Source organism: Pholcus phalangioides, unplaced genomic scaffold (assembly GCF_987345545.1).
Source record: "Pholcus phalangioides strain wild (caught in Gottingen) unplaced genomic scaffold, Ppha-v1.0 ptg000009l_1, whole genome shotgun sequence".
In the NCBI taxonomy this organism is placed as follows: Eukaryota; Metazoa; Arthropoda; class Arachnida; order Araneae; family Pholcidae; genus Pholcus; species Pholcus phalangioides.
The window spans coordinates 11,409,047-11,434,936 of record NW_028301602.1 but is presented as its reverse complement, the minus strand read 5'-3'; the positions used below and the strand labels follow the sequence as shown (position 1 = coordinate 11,434,936).

The window sequence follows — 25,890 nt, the reverse complement described above, 5'->3', positions numbered from 1 at the left end:
TGGTAAATTAGTGATTTTGCATAATCACCGATCACCTCGATAAATTCCATGAATTTTTATGTGCTTATCACTTTCACCGGCGATTATCCGTAATTCCCAATTTAAGTCAGTATATTTGATAAATATTAGAAAATAATTATTACTTCTGTTCTCTTCATTTAACCAATCTATTAGTTTGCGATACGTCTACGACACATATTTTGCCATAAATATTAAATTAAAGTAAGTGTCGAAAGATTTTCTTCACACACATAATTGTACACATAAAACAACCATTACCGATCGAATGCATGCGGTAGGGGCAGAGATGAAAATGTTGGGGCGCGGTAGCCCTGATCGATAAGATACTCGCCTGAAGTACCGAAAGATGTTTAGAGGTGTCGTGAGTTCGGTACCCGGGATTCGTCCTTGTCAGAAACTTTCCTGACATAGGGGTACAACAGAAACGGTGACATGACCACAAAAAAGATCGCTACCGCAGGGAGCCCCACATCAAGGGGTTAGCGCACCAACCTCTCGATGAGTATGAAGAAGGCTGCCGTTTGGAATCGGCAATAAATTGTAGGTCCCGGTCTAATTAGCCCTCGTGTGCAGAAAATTACCGTGGTGCGATAAAAATGATCGAATGCCTAATTTTTGGTAAATTCAAGTAATTCATTGACGATTTATCATATTTACTAATACGACCTTACGATATACATAATCACCGAATAATGTGAAAAAGTGTTGGTACATGAACAAAATCCATTAAACTTACCAAAACGGTTATGCATAATCACCGAAGTTTTCATCGTTACCGTAACCTGTGTATAAATAGTAAATATAATACGTTGTTACATATTATGTGCTAAATATTATGCTTTGTTTGATCCAGCCCACACGATGCCTCAGTCGTTGCCAGGAGGGAGAGGTCAGACGAAAAAAAGCTTCCAAAAAATAGCTTGTCGTCGTCCAACTAGACATCAATCATGTTGAATGCACATTTTAGCACATCAAAATTAACTCATAAAATGAACTAATAATTTACTGATTTGAAATGTTAATATTTATGCTAATAAAAAGTCATCATTGTTTACGAAATATTTAAACTTTTTTTTTTCCTTGAATTGAACAGTTTTGTCACTCCGCCTATGAATTTCTCTGGAGTAAATCGTTTGAAAGCGTACGTCCTAAAATTCAACACACTTATTGATTTAGCGTATAACATGGATGTCTTCAACATAAATATTATAATTGAAAATAGTGTAATATATATGTGTATAATTCAAAATTTTTACTTTCATGTCAGAAAAAACCTTGCTTTGAAATTTTTCAAAAGCACATTTATATGATGCAGGGGCAAAAAAGTCCGAGCTCTAAGTAAGAAATAACGGTTGAATAATAACCAAAAATTAGCCTGCAAAATATTTCGTTAATTAATATCGTTTATTACTATAATGAAGAAGCATAAAGAATATTTCGGTTGCAAAAAGAGAAACTACGGTTAATAAAATCTAATTAACAATGAAGTATTGTAATCCTTTTTACAATGAATAATTTTTTATTTCCCGGTTATACGTGTTCAAACACATACTAAAATTCTGTAGCTAAAGTTTACTCTAATTTTGCAGTATAAGCTAAGGATTAAGACATTTTTTTAAAATCATGTTTCGTGATTTCACAATTAAGCGGAATGTTTGAAATGTGTTTGTCCAGTATAGCGTACCCCTTGCATCTTTTTTTGAACTCTAAATACACCTCTGCTAGACTCAGTAGGAATTCCCTGTATTTCCTCTTTCAAACCCAGGATAAGCATTCTAATCTTTGGATTTGGTTTACCCTTTATGGAATTGAATCAGTTATGAGACTAATATTGCATCAGACAAAATATACTGTATTATTGATGCCATTTCATTCACTATGAATTAATCAATGCTACGGAATAAAAGTGCCAAAAACAATCTTGAAATTGATGAGTAATGAAAATGAAATGAAAATACCATTCTGGAAAAATTTTAATGCCAACTACACTCACGTCCATAAATTAAGAATAATTCAGAATCACACGGAAATCGAAATCTAAAGTAAAAATTTCACCTGTAGAATTATCACGCACATCTGCAAGAATGATATGCAAATTTCAGGAAGCCACCAGATGATGCCGATAGTACGTCACAATGATGAGAGTGTAAGAGGGGAGTATATAAGGAATGGTGGCAAAGAAGTAAAATTGTTCACAAGAGTTCTGTAAGGCGCTCAGTGCCATGAGCGAATAGTTATGACACAGAGGACGCATGTAGATGATTTTTTACGTGGTAGAATTATCGGCCGCCTGGAATGTGGGCGTACTCAGATGGAAGTATCCGAGGAACTTGGAATTGCCCAAAGTGTCATCTCTAGGCTTTGGCAACGATTCCAAGATAACGGAAGTGTCAGTAGACGTTACAGTACAGGTCGCCCACGAGTTACAACGCCGAATGAAGACCGGTATTTGGCAGTAACTGCCAAAAGAAGCAGACGGAGCACAGCATCCGACCTGTCTCGTCAGCTATCTGCAGCCACGGGTAACACAGTTTCAAGACAAACCGTGTACAGACGTTCGGGAGATATTGGTCTATATGCTCGCAGGCCTGTCAGATGTGTTCCGCTCACGGCAGCTCACTGTCGGCAGCGACTAGCGTGAAGTAGAGAACGTGCAATGTGGACATCGTCACAGTGGGCTTGTGTGATGTTTTCCGACGAGTCCAGGTTTAGCTTGCAGTCTGATTCACGTCGGACTTTCATATGGAGAACGCCAGGTACCCGGTACTACCAAGACAACATCATTGAACGACACCGTTACGGTGGTGCAGCATTGCCCATTTGGGGTGTAATTATACTTGGTTCCAGAACAGATCTGCATGTTCAAACCGGAACCATGAAAGCCCAAATTTATCGGGACATCATTCTGGAACAACATGTATGTTTGTTTAGGGGGTGCCATGGGCGCAGAATTTGTGTTTATGGATGACAACGCCCGTCCTCACCGAGCAAACATCGTAAACGAATGCCTTGAATCTGAGGATATAACCCGTATGGAATGGCCAGCATTCTCACCTGACTTGAATCCGATAGAGCATGTGTGGGACATGCTTGGCCGACGAGTTGAAGCCCGTCAACCACCTCCTACATGTGTACCGGAACTTCGGAGAGCATTGCTTGCTGAGTGGAGTGATCTTCCCCAAGATCAGATCGATAATTTGATACTCAGCATGCCTGGGCGTTGTACGGACTGTATTTTATCGCATGGGAGCCATACAATGTATTAACCATCATATCAACCATGTAATAGTAAGCTTTTGTAAAGGAGATATTTTTTACAATTGCTCCAGGGAGCAAAAATCGTAGTTTTTATGAATGGTATCGTACATACACCATCGTTTTTGTTCTTTATCTTTTGTTTAATAAATGGGCTTTATGAATAAGTAACGTTTGTTTTGTTTCTGAACCTTTATTTGTCGGAGCTGGCATTATCCTTAATTTATAAACATGAGTGTAATTGAGAAAGAACTATTTGATAATAAAGGCAGGTTAGTTGGAACCTCGGAAGTGTTTCAGACCTTTGGATGCTCAGCTTCAGTTTAGAGTAGACGTTTTTAATTTCTGAATTAATTATCGAGGTGCTGTTAATCCTCAGTTAATCCTCAGAACAGGGACGTATGCTAAAGGAAACGCAGGGGGGACCCGTTCAAGAAAACAAAAAGTTAAAATATTTTTAAATATTTTTGCAAAACAATATATATAAAAATAGAATGAAAAATATACCTTTATATGCTATAATTATGAAAAATTAGATGAAAAAGCACGAGTCATAATTCGTACGTTTGGATTGACATTCACCAAGTAAATCCAGTCAAACTAAAGTTGAGAGAGAGCACAAATTTTAGTTGACTTAACAGGGTTTAAACATCTTGTGTTGAGTATATATAGAAAGGTTTCTTCCCATTGAATTCAGTTTTGTGCCAACTATGAGAATGTCATCACAAATATTGAGTTATCAGGGTAGTCACTTATCGAGAACCTACTGCATTTATTTTTAAACACATTAATATAATAAAAAAGGGCTGGGATTTCTCAAAACATTTTAAGAAAATGTAACGAGGAAATTGTTAAGCTCACCTAATTAATTTATTAAGTCATTAAAGTAAAAAATCACATTTAAAAATTTTTAGCGAAAAATTTAATCACGATAACAATTGCATACCCGGCTCAAAGCACGTGATTTAGGCCTCCCCCCTCCCGGCTGGAATTTCTCACGGACCGCCATCAAAAACAAATCCTACTTTCTTAAGCCAAAAAATAAATAAAAATTCATCCCATGCTGACTGAATGCCATGAAGATATGCCCAGTTTTCATCACGTTCATATATGTAAACAATGAAAGAATAGCTTCACTGCGATGAATAAGTGTATTGTTTATTATATGAAAAAAATGCTACATATCTGACAAATTTACTTCCTTGCCTATTTCACTCCAAGCTTTCTCAACAGCATCCTTCCTGGAGTAACTGGTCCTCGTATAGTCATATAATTTTGGATACTTCTCAACGAAACAGAAGAATTTCAGATTGAAGACCTCCATTTTTTCCTGACGATTTGGGTGATTTGATTAGAATCGTACTTCTTTTCCAGACCAGACCAGACTCAGAATTTTTCGATGGTGACTGGCCCTTAAAACGGGCCATTAGCCAACAAACAGGATAGGGCCCCTTGGGGACCCCGGATGAAGGGACAGACAAGTGAGTAATGTATGTGAAGTTGTGTATGTGCGTGTATGAATTGGGAAAAAAAATCTTCTTTTGCGTACTTCTTTTCAAGGTTTCTAGAATATATACTACTTTTCACGTGGGGCGCGGTAGCCCAGGTCGGTAAGATATTCGCCCAAAGTACCAAAGGATGTTTAAAGGTATCGCGAGTTCGATACCCGGTTCGTCCTTGTCAGAAAAAAACTTTCCTGACACAGGGGTACAAGAAAAATGGCGACATGACCGCAGCAAAAATTGCTACCGCAGGGAGTTCCCCATTGAGGGGTTAGCGCACCAACCTCTCGCTGAGTATAAAAACAAGCCTGCCGTTCGGAATCGGCAATAAATTGTAGGTCCCGGTGTAATTAGCCCTCGCGTGCAGAAAATGACCGTGGTGCGACAAAAATGATCAAATGATCTTTTCACGTCGCTCGAAACACCTATCACTTGCTCGGCAATCGCCGTGCGTAAAAATTGCCAAGCAATCGCGCCGTTGGCGATCTCCAACTCATTTAGTTGAGAAGTGAGGGAGAGGAGGAAAAAGAAAAGTATCCATTATATTCAATTAAGGATCTGGGAAATATTTTGAAAGTGGAAGAGAAAATTCGTCATTGGCAGCTTGATGTGTAAAGTGCGCTGTTATCTATAGTTATCAAGATAAAAGCTGTGAAACAAAGCTTTCAATGATGATTATACGATGTAGTTATCATTCACGATGATTTGCTGAACAAAAGAAGTTATCATATCTAGCGCAAAATTCAGAAAACCTAAAGCTGCTTAATAAAAAATAGAACAGAGTTATTTTCAAACATTCTCTCGGAAACATTAGTTGTTTGGAATATTCTGACAAAAGGTAAGAAGCCTCGTCTGAAGAGATGGATGCCTTCTGGTTATTGGCTTATGCATCATTGGCGTTTCTGCTATTGAAAAAACTGTACAGGTAATTATTCTTCTACTGTCTGTCGTTATTTACTCATACAGTGGAACTTTGGTTAACGAGCATAATTCGTTTAGTTAACGTGTTCGTTATCCGAATCACTCGTGTATTGAAACAAATTTTTCCATAGCGAATAATTGAAACTCGGGAGATTCGTTCCACAATTATTCTTACTTATAGAAATGGCATTTTGTCAATAATTATTTGCTGTTATCTTCTGACTCACCGCAATTTTTTTCTTTTGTGTGACTTCAAAAAAGTACATATTCATTTGCTTTTGCCTCTTTTTGAAGATTTCGCGAAAATGAGAAAGTGCATTGCCGTTTTATATAGTCATTGCTCGCACACTGCTACAGCTTTACTCTTGGTTGATTCTTTTCTACAATACCTTGAACGACTTCCAACGTGTAAAACAACTCTTTTAATCTCATTTGAAAAATGAGGGATTCCTCCTCATTTCTCTCTTTCTCAGTCAAGCTCTCGTCCATGAGCTGTTGCACTCAATGGAGATCTATCAATTCATCTGTGGTCAAGTATTATTCATGTTCCTCCACTAGGACTTGAATGTCGTCCTCGTTCAACTCCAGTCCCATGGTCTTACCGAAGCAATCTCTTTGAGAACTGGTGGCTTCATGAGCTAAACTTTCAAAGTCACGATCAATAATGCAATCAGCCTAATTTCTTCAAGCAGAATTGAGGGTTTTCTTCGTAACAATCATTCCAGGCTTTATCGATGATCTTGAAGCTGTGAACGATGTGGAAGTGGTTTTCCCGAAACTATCGGTGGGTAAGGTTTGATCCGTATTACCCGCAATTCGAAAGTACGTGTAGTGGCAAAAGCAAACAACCATCAGCTCAGTTGTGATCACGCATAACTGAGTAAACCAACCGCAAAATGTTCGTGGTGTGAATCGTGTGATGTGAATTATTGTTCATTAATCGAGTCAAAATTTGTTCACATTTTGTTTTTCGTCATATGAATCGACGTTAACTGAAGTTCTACTGCATAAATCAGAATGACTATACGGACTCGAATAGAGATTGAGATAATAATACTGTGTGTGTTTGTGTGTGTGAAATTCTTTTTTTCTTCTCATTAATTGTCGTTCAAGATCAGTGTCCATTGACTGCATGACCCTTTGTTTGGCTTGTTTATAGGCCTTCAAGGATTATTTGATGATGTTGATCACATCATTTGGGAAACTTCGGAAAACATTAGCTATTCTTCGAAATTTAGATATATTCTTGAAGATTTTTTTAGTACTTGCGAACAGTTTTTTAAAATTGGTCATGGACCAACCGAGGGCATTACGACCGTATTAACAAAAAATGTTTTGCCGGGCAAAATTCTGAGACCTACATACTTGAAAGGTTAGCGGCTCAAACAAAAAGTAATAATTTGAATAATTCACATCATTTCTTTCCGCTGCTAACCTTTTAAGTATGTGAGTAGTATGCATAATTATATTTGTACCATGTGTATTTGTAATGATAAAAAACAAATTCCACAATACTTTTTCCATCTGTGCAGGATACAAAGGGGACATAAAGCTTTAGTTTTTCACTTTCACAAGAGATCAGTTGTCCCATAAAAAACATCGATACCGTATTCCCCCGCGTCGGCGGCATGCCGAGAAACATCGAGGGAGACTAGTATTCCGGGGGAATACCCCGAATTTTCCTTCACGAAGGAAAATTTTCAAATATCTGAACTTTAATAATCAGTTGGATTCGGCTGATTTGAACCTCGTGTTTTCTGGATATTAGGACCCTTTGTCTTTTAGGAACCATGCTCAGAAATCTGAAGCCTTATATTTGCTTTCGCTACCATAAATCTTGGTTTATTGCTAATGACAAATACTTCGCACATTCGTATTCGTAGATTAGATGAGCTAACTGGAAAAATTACTATACTGAGGAGTATTTTTGTGTTCTGTGCTGCATTGATCATGTGCTTAAGATTTGAATAAGCAGAGGAAAACAAATTGAACAGTCGCACATTCTTTTAAAAAAGAAAACATGATGCAGTCGAATCCCGTTTTACACGAATACCGTTATAGCGAAAATCTCGTTTTAACGAACACTTTCTAATTCCTTAGATAAGTTTTCATATGAACAATGCAAAAACCTGTAATTCTTTTATAACGAAATTTCGTTCTAACGAAATGATTTCTCCGGTCTCTTAGAGTTCGTTATAACAGGATTCGACTGTATTGTAATAATACACAGCAAATTTTTATTCAATTTCTGAACGTGTAGAAAGACGTCAGAACACAGTATCTGTATTTTGTACCAGGCTGGAGCGATGAGTTCAATTTTTAATGAAACTCATGAAGAAATTTTCAATTTTTATTATCGTTATATTAACTTTCAAAGCAAAACACGTCTGTCTGCTATTGTGAAAACTTTACTAATGTATTTCATTCGCACATTCACGTATTTATTCAATATTCATATCGGTTTTCTTAATGTATCACGCGGTCCTCATTGACTCTTGCTTTTCCCGGCATGCCGGAAATGAACCACACTCCAACGTTCGGAAAGCTGGCGTCCCCTATTTTAGCGGCACGCCGGATAATGAGGGGAAATACGTTAATTTTGTATGGAAAAAAAAAAGTTGCTTCGTAATTCGGAAAATCGATTCTGCAGTGCACCGGAGAAAATTTTTCACGTTAATACAAACGAATCACGAGGAAAGAAAAGTAATTGCTGCTGAAATTTGTTTTTTTGAAAGGTCGCAACTCTAAAATAAAATTGAATATTTAAACTTTTGTTATCTTTGCGACCTTAAAACATATGATTGAAAAAAAAAAAATCATGCTGCAAAATATTTCCGTGTTACCTTACAGGTACCTAACGAAACCTTTCGATTATTGGAAGGACCGCGGAGTACCGTCGGCACCGGCGATCCCTATCATCGGATCTCTGTACGAGAATTTCACGCAGGTCAGTTAGTTGAGAAATTTTGATTAAAAAAATTTTTTTATCTCATTTTATTTATAAAATATCATTCAGTTCTTGTGAATATGATATTAAATCTAAGTATAAATATTATCACGCGTTATTTCCTGAAAAATTCACACGTGGCCGTTGGATTGGATTCCTTGAAAAGAATCCAACTTGGATTCCTTTTTATTAATCAATGTAAATTAAAATACAGGGTGGGCAAAAAAGTCCGTAAAAACTTCAAAAATGACTAAAAACCGGGAAAATAACCGAAATAATAATAATAATAAAAAAAACGGTTTACATAGGCTGACCATATTTCCTCGAAAGGAATACGGGAAATTGGGATTCCAAATACGGGACATCGCCAATTATTGCCAAGAACGACGCCAAAAGTGAACAGTGTAGCCAAATATTGCTGATATTGCGGAAAATCGCAATGGCGGGAAACGAAGCATTACTGCAAATTGCAGTGGATTCCACGAAGTAAAACGTTCACCAAGCAAATATGCGAAATTAATGTTATTATTTGTAGTTTTAATTATCATAATATAATTTATGAGTTCAAAAATAATTTCAATCTTTAACTTCAATAAAGAATAAAAATCTAAGTAGGGGCCATGCAAAACCGGGACAATTTTGCTAAAAAGTCGGGACGGCTAGAAAAGAAAGAAAACCGGGACTGTCCCGGGAAATACGGGTCGTATGGTCACCCTAGGTTTACAGTGTTAGCATCGCTAGGTTACGGGAATTTTTTTAAGACGGGAAAAAATCTACTAAAAACAGCCAATAAGTGGCGCTGACGTACACAAGTCAAAGAAAAGATACGGGAATAACGGACATAATGCCTCCAACTCGTTTATTACACTAGTATGTGTTCCACATGACCACCACGCCACAAGCGATAACACATTGCAGGGGGTCACAAATCCAGCAACGGCAGAGTGCAGCACATACACGGTTCACAACAGTGAACTGGTTGTGGATTGGGAGCGCAAGTTCTTAGAACCGTCTCATTTGCATATTTCCACCGAAGTCGCTGGCACAAGCGTCATCTATCAGCTGTTTTTGAGTTATTTTTCCCCGTCATAAAAAAATTCCCGTGACCGATTGATGCTAACCCTGCAAATCATTTTTTATTCCGGTTATTTTTCCCGTGTTTATTAATTTTAAAATTTCTACGGACTTTTTGCCCACCCTGTATATAAATTGATTTCTTATCTTTAATAATAACATTTCTGTTGTTAAATGATTTCGCAGGAGCTCCACCATGTTCACCAAAACAGATATAAAAAGTATGGAAGAATATACGGGTAAGTAAAAAAAATATTCGTATGACTGCATTATACACATGTGTACATGGTGCATTGCAAATAGGGGTTATGGCATTTTACTGGTAAATCGTTGATCCTAGAGGTATACTTCCAGTTAGAAAAAGTTTCCAAATTACGCATAGTACTCAGATATGTCATTAAAAGCTATATAAAATAACTGTGTAAAATTAACTTTTTATACTTTTATTGGATTTTTTTTTTGTTGGCATCAGGAGAAACCGGGCAACAACTTTCTAAGGTTTTGTGGGTACACGGGGACTGTATAAAAAGCTATTTTTTTTTTTTTTTTAGTTGAACAACCCCTTGAAACATGAATGACATATGCTGAGTACTACATGTTATTTGTGAAAACTTTTTATAATTGAAAGTATACCTCTAGGATCCACGGTTCGCCACCACCAGACAGACCAACCGTGCTACTTACCGCACGCCAACTCCAGTCATATATCGCCATACGGCACTTTCCAACCAGCAGAGTTGGGTGGGAAATGAAGGTGCCATGTATCGGTGGCCGTGCCAGGTTCGAAAGGTAAAGAGCATTTCTGATGTTATTTGGCTGGATTCGAACCCATGGACCTTTGTGGAAAACCCTTCATAGTGGAAGACGAGCATCTTACCACTGCGCCACTCCATCGCTAGGGCGGTATAAGCTAGTCCGTCTCAGGAGACATTGGCCACTGTGGAAAAAATCCAACGACATCCAAGACCAGCAAACCACCCACACCAGGCCAACGTTCAACGTCAACGGTTCGCCAGTAAAACATCATACCCCCCACGTTTGCTATGCACCCTGTATATGTATATATATATTTTTAGATTCTTAGGCCGTAACCGTCCCCCGAATGAAATTTCTGGCCCCGCAACTGGGATCAATGTTATTTTTTTTGTGAATTTTCAATAAAAAAATTTTAAAATTACGGTGAAAATAACCAAGTTTAATTCCATATGTATTAAAATTAAAAACATGAATTTACATAGTGTTTGAAGTTATTTAATTAAACATAATTACAGTGTTAGGACAACGGGATACTGATTAATAAGAGGAGCCCTCTGTAAATTACGTAATTAATCCCCCATAATATTGTATTAATTTCGATTTCTTTGAATTTTTCACCATGTCGTGTTCAGAATGTTCTTTTCTTCATTTTTCATAATTTATTTATAGATTCTATGAAACTGACAGACCAATGCTAGCAGTTGGTGATCCTGAACTACTCAAAGATATACTCGTTAAGGATTTTCAGTTTTTCGTTAATCGAAGGGTGAGTGTATATTTGTTACGGTAAATGTGGCATGATTCCGGTTATTATGCATAATCGTTGACTATTTTGGTAATTGATTTCAATCAATTTATCACTTTCACTGGCTGTTATGTGTAATGCCCAAGAGTCGTTGGCAAATTTAATAAATATTAAAAAAAAAAATGATCACACACTTTTATCGGCGATTGTGAATAATACCCAAGCGGCCTTGGTAAAAATATGATGAATCTCACTGTATTCTTCATATTTGCTGGTTATTATGCATTATCGTCATTTCTTATTAGTAAATATGATAAATCGGTCCCATATACTGCCGTAATAAGATTTATTATTTCGATGACCGTGGTTATTATTTGATAAGCCGGGGTTTCAACCGGATATAATGAACTCTGATTCGACGAATTTTTCCGGACAGTCCCGAAGTAACTCCCATAACTCTTATTTGACGAATTCTGAAATCGGTCATCGATATAAAGGACTCCTATTTAACAATTTATTTATTTAACGAATTTCTGAAGAATTCGAAGTTTTTGTGATTATACACAATTAGAGCAAATATAATAAACTCCTTTTTTTAACGAATTCTACAATCGGATCCCGATATGGTTAACCCATGTATGACGTATTATACTACTGGACCTCGATATAGTGAACTTGTATTTAACAAATTTCACAATCTTATCCCGGTATAACGTGAGATTTTATCAAAAATTGTCACTACGTATAAATTTTTTTTTTATCATTTATCAAATGTACCAACGGCGCTTGGGTATTATGAATAATCATCGGTAAAAAAAAAAAAGCGATAAATTTATCAAACTTACCTCCTCCTTCTCTTAACATATCATGACCAACCGCTCTGGAAGACATAAAAGCAGGTGCTCGAAGATGAACTGGGCCATGCTGGAAAAAATATCCAACTTACCGAGACGGTTGGTGATTATGCATGATAACCGATTTATCACATTTAACCCTGTGACACATCCTCCATTACATTTATTAGAATCATTATGAAAAATTAAATTGTATTTTTCCTTATGTGCATCAGTAATTATTCAGTGACGTTGAAGAATATCAATTCACTGGAAATTTTCAGAATTTTACGACTTCTGATCCGGTTTGCAACAGTATGGTGGCGAACATGGAAGGCGAAGAGTGGAAAAGAGTGAGGACTGTCATAACACCGGCATTTTCTTCGGGAAAAATCAAGAAAGTGAGATCACTTTTAGGTTATTTTGATCGTGTCTCCAGAACGCCGTAGTAAGATTTGAGTTTGCTGGGCTAGTACAATAATAAATCCTTAAATAGCTTAAAAAATTGAAGGAACTGGGAAATTTGAATGCGGTTTGCGAAAAATTTATTCTCACGGGGGGGGGGGGATTTTTTTTGGTATAGAAAAAACGTTTACAGTAAAATTTCTGTTGACGGACACCCCTCAGATGCGGCTAACCCTCCTTTATGGCCAAATAATAATTCCCCGTTGTATAATAAAAGTATGCATTTCAAACCTCTGATTAACGGTCACCCCTCTTTTACGATCGAGTTTTTTTTGTCCGCAAAACAGATGTCTCACTGTAGTTCAAATTTTTGTTGATAGATGGGAACTGCACGAATACAAATCAGTGGAGAAATGCAAATCTGAGTCATAAAAGGTGGGCGTACGATTAACAGCTCATTTCTAGATTTTTTTGGTTATTGGTGCTTACACAAGGTTTCCATTGTGATGGTGAGATTGGTAGAGGAAAACATTTTTGTTCACGTTGTTTTTTACCTCACCCATGAATCAAAGGCTGAAGCTTTTCGAATGTTTCGGGCATAGAAGACATTTAAGAAAGGTTCGTGCCCACCACTCTTGCCGAGCTGCGCCCTCACAAGCAACATGCAGCGCCCTCTACCACTAAAAATTTGAACTCTTTTTTCTATAAACACCCCCCCCTTCCCAAAAAAAAAATTATCCTCCGTGAGAATAACTTTTGAAATATTCCAAATCCTTTAATTTTTATGAATTTTTAATCTATTTACGAACTTATGGGATAGCCCGTATTTTTACAACCCATACTTGTCGATACAATCAAATCCCGTTATAACGAACTCAAGACACCGGAGCAATCACTTCGTTAAAACGAAATTTCGTTATAAAGGAATTCCAGGTTTTTGCATTGTTCCTATGTAAACTTATCTGGGCATTAGAAAAGTTTGTTAAAACGAGATTTTTTTCGCTATAACGGTATTCGTTAAAACGGGATTCGACTATATTAAAAAAAATCAGCAGATGAAAGTTAGGCATTTCATCCGTAAATCAACTAAATTTATATAATATACACATATATATCATACTTATTTCTTTAAAGATGTCGGCCATAATACTCGAAGCAACAAAGAACACGCTGAAAAATTTTGAAAAACATGCTGACGGAGGAAAAACTGTTGATTGTAAAAAGTGAGTATGAATTCATCCTTTACACGAAGATGACATATTTGCTTATGCATCTCACAATGTGTATATGCTACGGTAAATGTGATAAGTAAATAAATAAACGGGCGCTACATTGGTCTGAGTAGTGTCAGTGTATTGAAACTACTCAAGACCTGTGTAGCGCCCGTTCTGGAGGACGTATTTCATTGAAAATTTGTATTTATATACGGTATATGGTTCCCGGGAAAAATAAATTGAACTTTTTCCCCCCATAAATCTCTCTCCCATGGTCTCAATAAGATATCCCAAAATTAGGCTGTATTCGGATAAGCAGTTTGTGGTGGAAAAACTACCCAGAGTACACGGGAACTAATCACTGTATAATCATCCCATATGCTCTAAATGTGGTTTTTTAAGCATCGAAACTAATATCATATCTTGTATTTTTGCGTTGCTTTTACATTTTTGCACTATTTTTGTATTTCTTCATTGTTTCTGAGTTCTTTTTTGGTTTTTTGTGCTATAATGTTCCGTATATATGTGTAAATGCTATGTATGCACGCATGTTGCGTTTAAATTCACAAATATTGTGCTATAATCGTTTTTGATAAAGTTTTCTCTGATACACCACTTAGCAAGGGCAATGGCTATAATTTGCTAAAACTAGACTGACCATATTTCCTCGAGAGAAATACGGGACATCCGGATTACAAATACGAGAAAATACGAGACTTCGCCAATTGTCACCAAAAACGTTGCCAAAACCAAACAAAGTTGCCAAATATTGTTGAAATTACGGAAAAATCACAATGGCGGGAAATGATGCATTACTGCAAATTGCAGTGGATTAAAATGTATTCCACGGAAAAAAAACGTTTACCAAGGCAAATGTGGGAGATTAATATCCCATATATAGTTGTAACTATCATAAAATAATTTATGAGTTGAAAAATAATCTCAATCTTCTACTTCAATAAAGAATAAAAATTCAAGTAGGTGTCGTGTGAAATACGGGAAAAACCGGGACACTTTTGCCAAAAAGTCGGGACGGCCAAAAAAAGAGAAAATACCGGGACTGTCCCGGGAAATACGGGACGTATGGCCATAAGCTAAAACCGATGTAACCTGGGACGTGTTCGGTTTGAAAGAAAAGAAAGAAAGAAAGAAAACTGGTCAAATTACTTGCTAGCATAAAATTTGCGTGATCAAAATAAAAATAAAAAGTAATTTGTGACCATAGGTACCATTTGAAAGGTGTTTTGCCCTAATGTGCACTACATCATTTTAATGGTTGAATTCTAAGACACCCTGTATACGTTATACTATTTTTCTTGATCAGGGTATTCGGTGCTTTCACGATGGACGTCATCGCTCGATCGGCGTTTGGTACAATAGTCGATCCATATAATAATCCTGAAAATGCATTCGTCAAGTATGGAAAGATGGCTTTCACGAAAGGAGTAGCTCTAAATTTCGCTTTGTTTGGTGAGTAATTGATGTTTTATATGATCTTCTTTTTTTATGAAAGAAAAAATTCTTACGAATTATTACCATATATCATTATTTAATTAAAAATAATTATTATATTTGATTATTTTTCAAATAGTATAATTTAAAAAAAATTAGCCTGAGTAATAAAGAATACTTCTGTTCACTTTTAGTAATCTTTCCGAAAATCCACAAATTACTCAGAAGAGGCTTCTTTAATGAGGAAGCCATTGAGTTCTTCAAAAAGGCCACATTGGGAATCATCAAACAAAGAAGAGAGACTGGGCAGGTGGAGATATCTTCCATGTACTTTTTTTTGTTGCGTTATTAACACTTTTTTCAATTTAATTACGGGAATTACAATGAGTTTTTCTTTAAATATACCTATAGATACAGAACGATTTCTTGCAACTTCTGATGGATGAAGCAGATGAAATCCGTAGTCAGAAAAAATCATCAACTGCCAATGAAGAGATTCCGGAAGACGACAGCGAGAAGTCGATCAACGATCTTGGACATGATCAAGAAAACAAAAAAGTGTTTCAAGTCACTAAGAAATACAAAGGTATGCTCATAAAATCACTTATACAAAAGGGTATATACAGGGGTGATTCTGAAAGCATGAAGCAAACCATAATCTTTTCAAAATGTTTTTGTTCTCGCTCCTTCTTTCAATAAAATGCATTTTTTCCTCCTTAATGCAAGAACCCACCAAATGTGGAAACTTGAGGTTTTTATGAAAAGAGGGGGAAAAAGAGATTATTCCGGTTATATATACAGCAGATTATTTTTTATATGCTTCGCAAAATATAGAACATTACTTGCACAAACAGGTATTAGTGATTCAATAACAAAGACGATGTGTATGGAGATTAGGGGTCATTCAAGTATTACGTCATCATCCATGGGGGGGAGGAAGGGGTTTCCGATTTGCAGACTTTTGATGACAAAGGGGGGAGGGGGGTTTGGATAATGCTTACGTCATCGACCACCCTTTAAAGGGGTGAACTGTCGTCACTACGCCACTACGTCATCGACCACCCTTTAAAGGGTGGTCGATGACGTAGTGACGACAGGCGAAAACAGCGTACTTCCAGAATAGAGATACTCTGCATTCATTTAGTGAGGAATCAAAATATGAGTTAGGATTCAGAGGGGCAGAGCTGATGACGAAATTTTGCTGACGAGAGGGGGGAGGGAGTCAGCGTTTTGCTGACTTTTGCTGACAAGTGGCGGGAGGGGGGGTCAAAAATGGCTAAACATTTGCTTACGTAATGCTTCAACGGCCCCTTAGGGGACATCCATGACTAAATATTAGCTATTACAGTAGGGAGCTATTTTCGATCGAGGAACAAGTATTTGATGTCTCATTTGTTTCTCGTTTCAAAACAAGCCTCTTTTTTTTGACGAAAAATTTTAAAACTTTTTACAGTAGGGACTGCTTATATGACTTCGTTGGTAAAACTGTTGCGTCGGAGCCATGGGTGCTCGAACATCTCCAGTATTTTTTGGCATGAGTTCGAGTACACCAGAGTTTCTACAAGAATCAGAATTTTTATATGAAGCTCAGCCGATCACCACGGGTGTGACTAGAGTTGAGCAAATGTATGAATTTCGTTTGGACATGATAGAAAAATGTTGCTATCGAAAATGAATGAACAGTAATACGATTTGAATTGAAACTCAATTTACTAGACAAATGAATGTGATAAAGTTTGTGTGTATGTGGCAATTAGTTTTCGGTAATGGGTGCTTTAAAAATAATTATTATTTGATTGTTTTTCAAATAGTATAATTTAAAAAAAAAAAGAGTCTTTGGGTAATAAAAGAATACTTCTGTTCACCTTTAGTAATAGCATTTGTATATGCCAGATCCGGTAAAACTGCAGCTGCCTACGGAAAGACAAATGCCAGTGTATATGTGGTGTGGGACATATAACAAACGCATCTTGGAGCCACAATAAAACAAGTTCAAACTTAGTTTATAATGTAATTTTTAAATAATGTTTTAATGTAGGCTACGTGCTATATTCTGAAAAAGATGGGTAAAACAGAAAATAAAGGAAAGGATGATTAAAAGTTATCCTGGAATTCTGAGAAAAAGAGACATTTCGCAAATGACATAATGTCATTTGCATATTAGTTCGAAGTTGGATTCATATCCCTAGGTATTATCTGAATCAAACTTCGAATTATCCAAATCTTTAGGGGGGAGGGGGAGAAAATTAAATTAAACATGTAATTCCTACATTTTTTAGATTTAATAGGAATCTCAAAGAGAATTCCTAAAATTCAAATTATCCAAAAATTTAAATTGTCCAAGTTCACCTGTACCAAACAGTAACTGAATTGAATGATAGACCGCTTTAAAAATTCGTCAGGACTAGACAAATTCACGAAACGGTCAAAAACCTCTCTAGCAACAATAGTTTATAAGCATCAACAATGACTTTTGGAATGCTTACTTTGGTGTGACCGCGGTTCCTAAACAATGCGCTCCAGACATGTTTGTCCGTTTAGAATTGTTTCTTTTCTTCAATGCTTCCAGTATATGAAGAAAACCATATTATTGCTAGTAATAAATGAGTTTCAGAACTTCTTGCACGTATTATAGCGTTTGTAATCATGTTTCTAATATCTTGTAATTTCTCCAGGATTATCTCACGACGAAATGATTGGTCAGTGCGTGCTATTCTTCCTGGCGGGTTACGAGACCACGGCTTCAACGCTATCGTTTGCTTCTTATCTCCTGGCTCTGAATCCTGAATGTCAAGAAACTCTAATAAAAGAAATTGACGAGACACTCAAGAAAGGAAAGGTATATATTTTACTGGAAATTGTGGTATCGTGAAAAAAAAAAATCATCGGATTGAAATTTTAACTTGATGAGAAATGCTTATAATTGATTGCAGTTATATAAAAGTTAACCCTTTATGGTACACCCCACAAAACGTATTTTTTGCAAAAAAACCTTTGGTTCAGTAAATTGGTTCTGTTAGCATATTTTTAACTGAAAAAATGTAATACATACATCAACACAAAAATTTAATTAATCAAAGTGGATTTTTTAATTAACTGGAATGGTTAATTAAAACGGTCAAACATACAGTTTGCCTTTATATTTTACTGTTACCATAAACAGATAAAATCTTACTCAGCAAGGTTGAGTTGTTTCCTTGAATTTTGTTCTGAAATAACGCTAAAAGAAGTGCTTTCTAAAATACCATAAAAGTTGAGAAAAGAAATTTGTTTAATGGGTATGTTTGTCACCATGTATTTGCCATATATATATATATTCAAATTACGCTGGTCCATAGAGGGTTGAAACGCGGCCAACTCAACACCGCGCCAATGAAGCTAGAGATCACGATTTAACTATTAGTTACTGAGTAACACTGATTTAAGTTTAGTTGTATAGGGTTCATATATTCGCTACGAATATGAGTCTACATTCCTTTCTAATATGAGTATATTCCTTACGCAGTTCCACGCATGGATCTACCCGGGCACGGCCGGGGGGGGGGGGCCTCAAGAAAATTGGCGCCTCGTTGAAATTTTTCTAGAATTTACTAGGTAGGGCCTCAGAAAAACCACATGACCGGGGCCCCATGATGCTCTTAAGACGGCCCTGTCCTTACGTTAATCCCCAGTGCGTCATCCGAAATACATCACGTGAACAAACACATCGGATAAAGTCACATGATCTCTAGTTTCGTTGGCCTTGATTGAGTTGGCCGTGGTTAAAACAAGTTCAAATTTTTCAACAATAAGAAAAATTAATTTTCAAAGAAATGTACAATATTTCCAACGAATTCTTTTCCTGATCTATTTTAGAATGAATTGACGTATGAGACAGTGCAGAGTATGAAGTATCTGGACAACGTCATATATGAAACGCTTCGAATATTTCCACCAGCAATAATGTAAGTTTCCAACAGATTCATGCCAACCAGTGAACACTAAAAATATCAAGCGTGATTTGTTTGTTATTTTCATCCATGAAAGAAAAACCAAACTCTTACCTATTGACTGTATGATTCAGGACTGAAAGGGCCGCGGAGAAAGATTATCAGCTTGGTGAAACCGGTATAAAAATCCTAAAGGGTATGGTGATTTCAGTGCCGATCTATGCCATTCATCATGATCCAGAATTTTACGAGGATCCAGAAAAGTTCGATCCGAATAGGTGAGGATATTTCTGTGGTGTTTGGTCAGAACATGATATCTCCAAAAAATGTTTTTTTGATCTAAACGAAAGTCCTGCTAATTATAACTAATTAGAAGTGAGATAAATTTGCAAACACGCGCGTACAGCTAAACAACATGCTAATGATGTATGATATTTTTATTTGTATTTGTGTGTATGCTTTATTTTTGATTTTCTGACCAAACACCACAGATTTTTCGAATGCAGTTTCCAGAATTGTTTCGTATATTTAATGATTTGAAGATCATTAGGTATTCATTTTTCTGAAATTAATATGGAAATATTTTATGGTTTTTTTTGTTCATTCAGGTTTACGCAACAAGAAAAAGATAAAAGGAATCCTTACACATTTTTACCGTTTGGTGCAGGACCAAGAAATTGCATTGGGATGAGATTCGCCCTTATTGAGATCAAGTTTTGTCTCGCAACACTGCTCAGCAAGTTCCGTTTGAAGAAGTGCTCGGAAACCCAGGTAAATAGCATATACAACGTTATAATTAGCGCTGGGAATCGATTAAAAGTTTTGACTGGTCAATCAAAAAAAAATTTAATCAACTGATCGAATATTTTCTGTAATCATACAATATAATGTTAATTGATGCTACAAAATTGTATTTTGTTCATTTCATGCAGCTATTTACTAGCTGTAAACAAATGTAGGAATAGGCTAAGAAATTACTTGCTTTCTTACTTGGGAAAGCAGTTTAGTATGCTGAATATATTTTAATCAAACGATGGAGTTTTTTAACTTTTATCAGTCGTGTTGTTTTTTTTATAAAATCTGTTAGTATAGTGATTAGTTAGTTAATGATTTCGAAACTACTTTCGATCTCACACACTGTTGCTTTTTTTCCCAGGTACTCCTCCCAAATAGTTCTTTAGAAAGAGAGGTGCTTTCCGAATACGAAAACTGCTGTGTACAGTGGAGACAAAAAAATTTTGATTTTGTCTTCTAAAATCGGGTCCACACTAGCAGCTCTACCCACAGCTGCTACCCGCGTAAAAACCGATTTTGAGGTGGGCGATTTTGCGTTGCTACACCCCAAAATCAGATTTGCGCGGGTAGAAGCTGCGTAGTGCTGCTGGTACGGACCCAGCTTAAAACTCCCCTCCAACTAATTTTGAAACAAAAAAAAAACATCAGTTCCCGTTAGATCGATTTCTATTTCCTTATTCCGTAAAATTTGATCGAAATATATTGATTGAAATATTTTTAAATATGGGGCCGTTCAAGTATTACGTAAGCAAATTTTTAGCCATTTTTGACCCCCTCCCCCACTTGTCAGCAAAACGCTGACCCCCTCCCCCTCTTGTCAACAAAATTTCGTCATCATCTTTGCCCCTCTGAATCCCAACTCATATTTTCATAAAGGGTGGTTGATGACGTAAGCATTATCCAAACCAAACCCCCCCCCCCTTGTCATCAAAAGTCAGCAAATCGGAAACCCCCTCCTCCCCATCGATGATGACGTAATACTTGAACGGCCCCTATGGTAACTCATCAAAAATGTGATGTATAGGAACATAATTTGTAAGAAATCTAATCGGTTTTGTAAAACAAATCAAGTTGATTTCCAAACTTTTAATAAAAATTTTAATCGAGTTTTTTAGTCGGATATTGATCGAGTCGATTAACTCAACTAAAATGTTCAACTGCTAATAACAATTGATCGATTAACTGTCCCGATTAATCGGACCATTCTAATTATAATATATAAAAACTTAACATACTTCCAAGCGTTATTTGACAGGTAACACCGATAATTGAATAGAAGTTGAAGAACAGCATTCACTTTTGCAGGATAGTTGAGAAAACATTAACAGAAGAGTAGTATATAGTCAGACATAGTTATAACGTCACCTCTGCTACCTATTAAAAGTGACTTTATAGGTGGAGCGACTTGATAATGAATAAACCTAATTGAATAAGAAAACATACGCTCTGGGAAATACACATATGGAAATTCAAATTCCAAATTCGTTTTACGCATAAAGCTGGACCAGAACTTATCAGGATGTAGATTTTACTAATTAAAACAACAAAGAAAGACAGCTTTTTTTTTTCAGAATGAAAACATGATTTTCATTGAATCACAGTCGTGATTAAAAATAGACATTCATTGAACTTATATTCACACTATTTGAAGATGCCGATTTCACTAGATTGCTTCTCTGCATGCTTAATAATTGAAACCAATTTTTCTAATTGTCTCATAACGTTCGTTGGTTGGTGTGAGGAACCTTTTGGGGCAATATTCAACGCTGAGGGAACTCCGACTTGATATGGTTTCAGTTTCCGATTTGCACTCACTTTGATCACCGATATTTCATTAATTAAAGATTATATAAAATTTTCAGTTACCACCCCCTTTCCCTTTCCCGCTTATAGTCATTTTACGGAGCTGCTTTCCTCATAGCGGAGTTCCCATTCTACTTGTCAACTCCTCATCTTATAGTCTATTTTTACAATCAAACATGAAGTTTCATTCCTTTCGGTCACTTTACGTGAAACGGCCCGTATGGTTGTAAAATGCACCATGTAAGAAAAAAGGTAGAGAGAGAAAGAAACGAAAGAGTGATAGATATAGAGAGAGATGGTATATATCCGGATACTCTTTCTGGATATTAATGCGCAGAGATGGATTCATGAAAAAAAAGTTAGCTTGTCACCGGCGAAGATCGAACCAAAGTCCTCTTGTGGTTCGGGCAAGTGCACTAAACAATGTATCACTGGGACACAGACTTTCTCTTTCCTGATACAAGCAGAATGGTGAGACTTTTTTTTCGTAAGTACCATAGGTGGAGATAGACTTAGAAGTCTGGGGGGGGGGGCACGATGATAATGATGATGATGTGTCAATTTATATATACATATATACATTAGATCTGTCCACTTAATTTTTGACGCTTGGGGGGCAATGCCCCCCCCCCCCGTATCCCCGCCCATGGTAAGTAGATCAGTGTTATCTCCAGATGTTTCTGAATTTGTCACGAACCTCTGAAGAAGGATGATGTGTCATTTCAATTTCACAAAACAATAATAATTTTAGAATTTTTTTTTTCCCCTCAACGTGTTGAAGTTTGCAAAAAAAAAATTTTAAACCATTTATCCATTGTTTTAATAGGTACCGCTAGAGTTCGTCAAAGGGCAAACACAAGGCCTCCTTCAGCCGACGGGTATCCTGCTTCGCATTGAAAGGAGAAAAGATTGTGTCAGCTGAAGCATCTGTAATTTCCGATTGCCTGTGGTATTTCATCAAACTTTATGAATGAACCTATATGTAGCATTGTGTGTGCAAAATAATAATAATAAAACAACAACAACAACAATAATGTAAATTACTGTATTTGTTTAATTTTTTAAATAAGCATATTAGTTCGGTAAGTACTGTTATCCAAGAGAAATAAAATTTTGTGGCACTAAATGAATTACTGTCAAATTTAATCGAGTTCCATTCACTTTTCCTTGCAGCAGGACTGTCTTTACAGCATTATGGAGCAAACGGGAGAAGTAAAGTTTAGACTGGCTGCTCCACCTACCAATTCACATGCATATTTTTGAAAATCATAATGCCAAATCTGATTTTCATAGTCACCCCTCCTCCCTTTATGCATCTAGGTCCATGGGCGGAGATACGAGAGTAGGGGGGGGGGGGAGTATGGGGCATATTGCCTCCATTGCCCTCACGACGCGTTAGGGCATTGTGAGAGCAAACATTGGAGCGACAGACGAGTCTATTTTCAAACAATTATCATTATCACTGGTTTCAGCGCAATGTTGTCTTCTATTGTGATGACGTTATGCCAATCAAGTGTTTGACCTTGTACGCATACAAACATCCTCAACGGAAAAGTTTTCCATTCTTAACGCTGGTTATTATTATCATTATCATCTTATCAAAGAAGTGAGAATTGGAATATTATTGGTGTCGAGCCAGTTGTAATGGTTGATAACTTATTCCAAGGACACGTTACAGTCAGGGCCGTCTTAACAGTATCATGGGCCCCCGGGCCAATTGATTTTTATGAAGCCCTACCAAACAACTTCTCGCAAATTTCAACCAGATCTCATTTTTGTGAGGCCCCTTTTCGCTTGAGGCCCCCCGGGCCGTGTCCGGGTGGGCCCATGCCTTAAGACGGCACTGGTTACAGTCGAATCTCGTTTTAACGAACACTTTTCTAATCTCCCAAATAAGTTTACATAGGAGCAATACTAGGTAACCAACCTGGAATTCCTTTATAACGAAATTTCATTACAACGAGGTGATTCTTCCGGTCTCTTGGCGTTCGTTATAATGGGATTCGACTGTATTATTACCCGCAATTTTTTGTTTTTACTCTTTCTTCTATTTCGTCAAGTGTTTCCGGAAACACTTTGAAACAATCTATTCGTAATCACGCAGATATATTCGTACATACGAGAACGAGGGATTCTTCATTCAGGAAAAAAACATGGACGTTTTCTGGGCTTCGTCTTATGCCTTGATTGTTTTATTTCTTTTGATGTTGTTATACAGGTGAGAAACATTCTTATGCATGTTATGATTTTTTGATGTAGAGACACGAGCAACGTTCTCTCAAATTTCTATTTCATGTGTGCGGGTTCGTTTCTTCTGTGCGTGAATGACAATATGCCGTATCCACTAATGGGGTATTTCGCGAGTTCGTGTGCACCGAAGCATTTTCACCGGGTGCGGAAATTTTCCAGCTTAGATGGAACAGTGGACAGTTGTGATGCCGTATCCAGGCTTACCATACGTCCTCATTTTTACGAGTATTTTATGTGTCAGCATACGCGTTTGCAGTTCCTCCCCTTTGTCTTCATTGTCAGGTTTTCTCCTAATTCATGTGCATGGGAAGGAGGGGGGGGGGAATCGCACTACTACTAATCCGGACGTGTACCTCGTGGACATTACTCTGGGGAATTTCTAATGAACTGGTACATGTCGCTGTTCTGAGTCTTAACGTATTTATGTTGCCAGTTGCACTTATTTCGTGTTTTTGCTCGTGCTGCAATGTCTCCCATATATTGAGGAGGAGATGGGGTAAATGTTTGAATTTCAATGTAATGTAAGTATCATGTCTGCTCTCTGCTAGGAGCCTTCTTTAAATTGAAGTGACATTGCTTCTTCTAAGTTTAGCGCTGCCATCTAGCTTCTATATTTTGAAATGAAAATGGCGGATGATTATAAACTTCCTTGTCGTGTTAGTATCGCATTGAAGGTCTGTCTGCTCTCTGTGGAGAGACTTTTTCAAATCTTGCTCGAGACGTTTTGAAATCTGTTTATCTTTAATCATGAAAGTATCAATGTTAAGAACTTTGCGTACGTGGCTAGATGTGCATTATTGTCGGAGATATGCAGGTGAGCAAGCAATACAGAACTCTTTTCGAGTCCACCTGGGCATAATATCCAGAAAATAACTGTTTCCTTGGTACCTTGGGCTGAGAATAAAGCTCCATCTCTCTCTGCACTGTCCCACCTGGGGGGGGGGGCTATTTTCTGTAGTTAGGAGAAGCTATTAATGCCTCTACTGCAGCACCCCCACGCTCCAGGGCGTGAAACGAGGAAGGTAAGATCGCGTCTCTAGTAGTACTGGGATCCCCAGCGTGGTCCAGTCCCTCGGGGTAAAACGCTTACATCCCCTCTTGGGACAGAGCGTGGACCATGTCTGGTGTACAGTAGTATAGATGGCAGCATGTTTACAAGAGGGCTTGAGCTCGAGTCACGGTGCAGACTAGATGAGTTTTCTTTCCGACTTCAACTCGGCATAATATCCAGAAAATATCGGTTTCTTCCTTAATACAGATCAAATTATACCGCTGTAGATGAAGCACTGATTTCGGGTAGTGAGTTGTTGTATAGGAACGTATGGTCTACAATATATTTTGTGGCCGATAATCGAGCAATGAGTCAAATCAGCAATGAGTGTATATGATTTCTGAATAAATTTATTTATCTTCCCACTGGTTTTGGATCGGTCTTACGTTGTGGTGAAATTTTTACCAACACAAAAAGGGGAAAAAAAAAAATTGGTTCCGATCACTATTTTATTACCCCAAATGATATCAGGTGACTGACTTAATGGTTACAGGGGCTCTTGTTCAGGGATTCGAAAGTCAGCATGCCCTAGAAAAGCAGTGTTCATCAACATTTTATTAACTGCGGTACGGAGAAATTAATTGAACAATTTCACGGACACTGGCATGATCGAACCTGCAAACAAAAAATATCATTGGAGGAAAATTTCTTGTCCTTCTGTGTGATTTATTATATTTTATATTTACAGTATACTCTACAATTTATATCCAAGGAACAGCTTTGGGCTAACCCCTACTGCTACCTACCAAGTAAAAAGGAATGTATCTGTATAAATCTTCAAGTAAATTTGTTTGAAAATGGAAGTTTCATGAAAACGGGGACAATATCCCTTTCAGACCCTTGCGCGTACACAAATGTAGTGGTTGCTTTTTCTTACTGTAGACATTTTTTTTAGTCTCAGGGAGTTAAGTTCTGACTTTTACAGGATTGTGTAAGT

The 25,890-nt window shown here is 37.0% G+C and overlaps 1 protein-coding gene across 1 annotated transcript in view; it reads left to right on the top strand.

Moving 5' to 3' along the window:
* Positions 1-22,777, top strand: part of LOC149081756 (uncharacterized) — a 38,918-nt gene extending 16,141 nt beyond the window's left edge. The window contains exons 16-29 of the mRNA XM_089235833.1: positions 5,620-5,703; positions 8,550-8,646; positions 9,907-9,959; positions 11,146-11,242; positions 12,339-12,455; positions 13,594-13,682; positions 14,998-15,143; positions 15,320-15,435; positions 15,537-15,711; positions 17,801-17,964; positions 18,981-19,069; positions 19,189-19,332; positions 19,663-19,825; positions 22,479-22,777. Coding sequence (XP_089091959.1) covers positions 5,620-5,703; positions 8,550-8,646; positions 9,907-9,959; positions 11,146-11,242; positions 12,339-12,455; positions 13,594-13,682; positions 14,998-15,143; positions 15,320-15,435; positions 15,537-15,711; positions 17,801-17,964; positions 18,981-19,069; positions 19,189-19,332; positions 19,663-19,825; positions 22,479-22,574 — 1,630 coding nt within the window. The 3' untranslated portion in view covers positions 22,575-22,777. The remainder of the gene's footprint in view (positions 1-5,619; positions 5,704-8,549; positions 8,647-9,906; positions 9,960-11,145; positions 11,243-12,338; positions 12,456-13,593; positions 13,683-14,997; positions 15,144-15,319; positions 15,436-15,536; positions 15,712-17,800; positions 17,965-18,980; positions 19,070-19,188; positions 19,333-19,662; positions 19,826-22,478) is intronic.
* Positions 22,778-25,890: the final 3,113 nt, after the last annotated feature.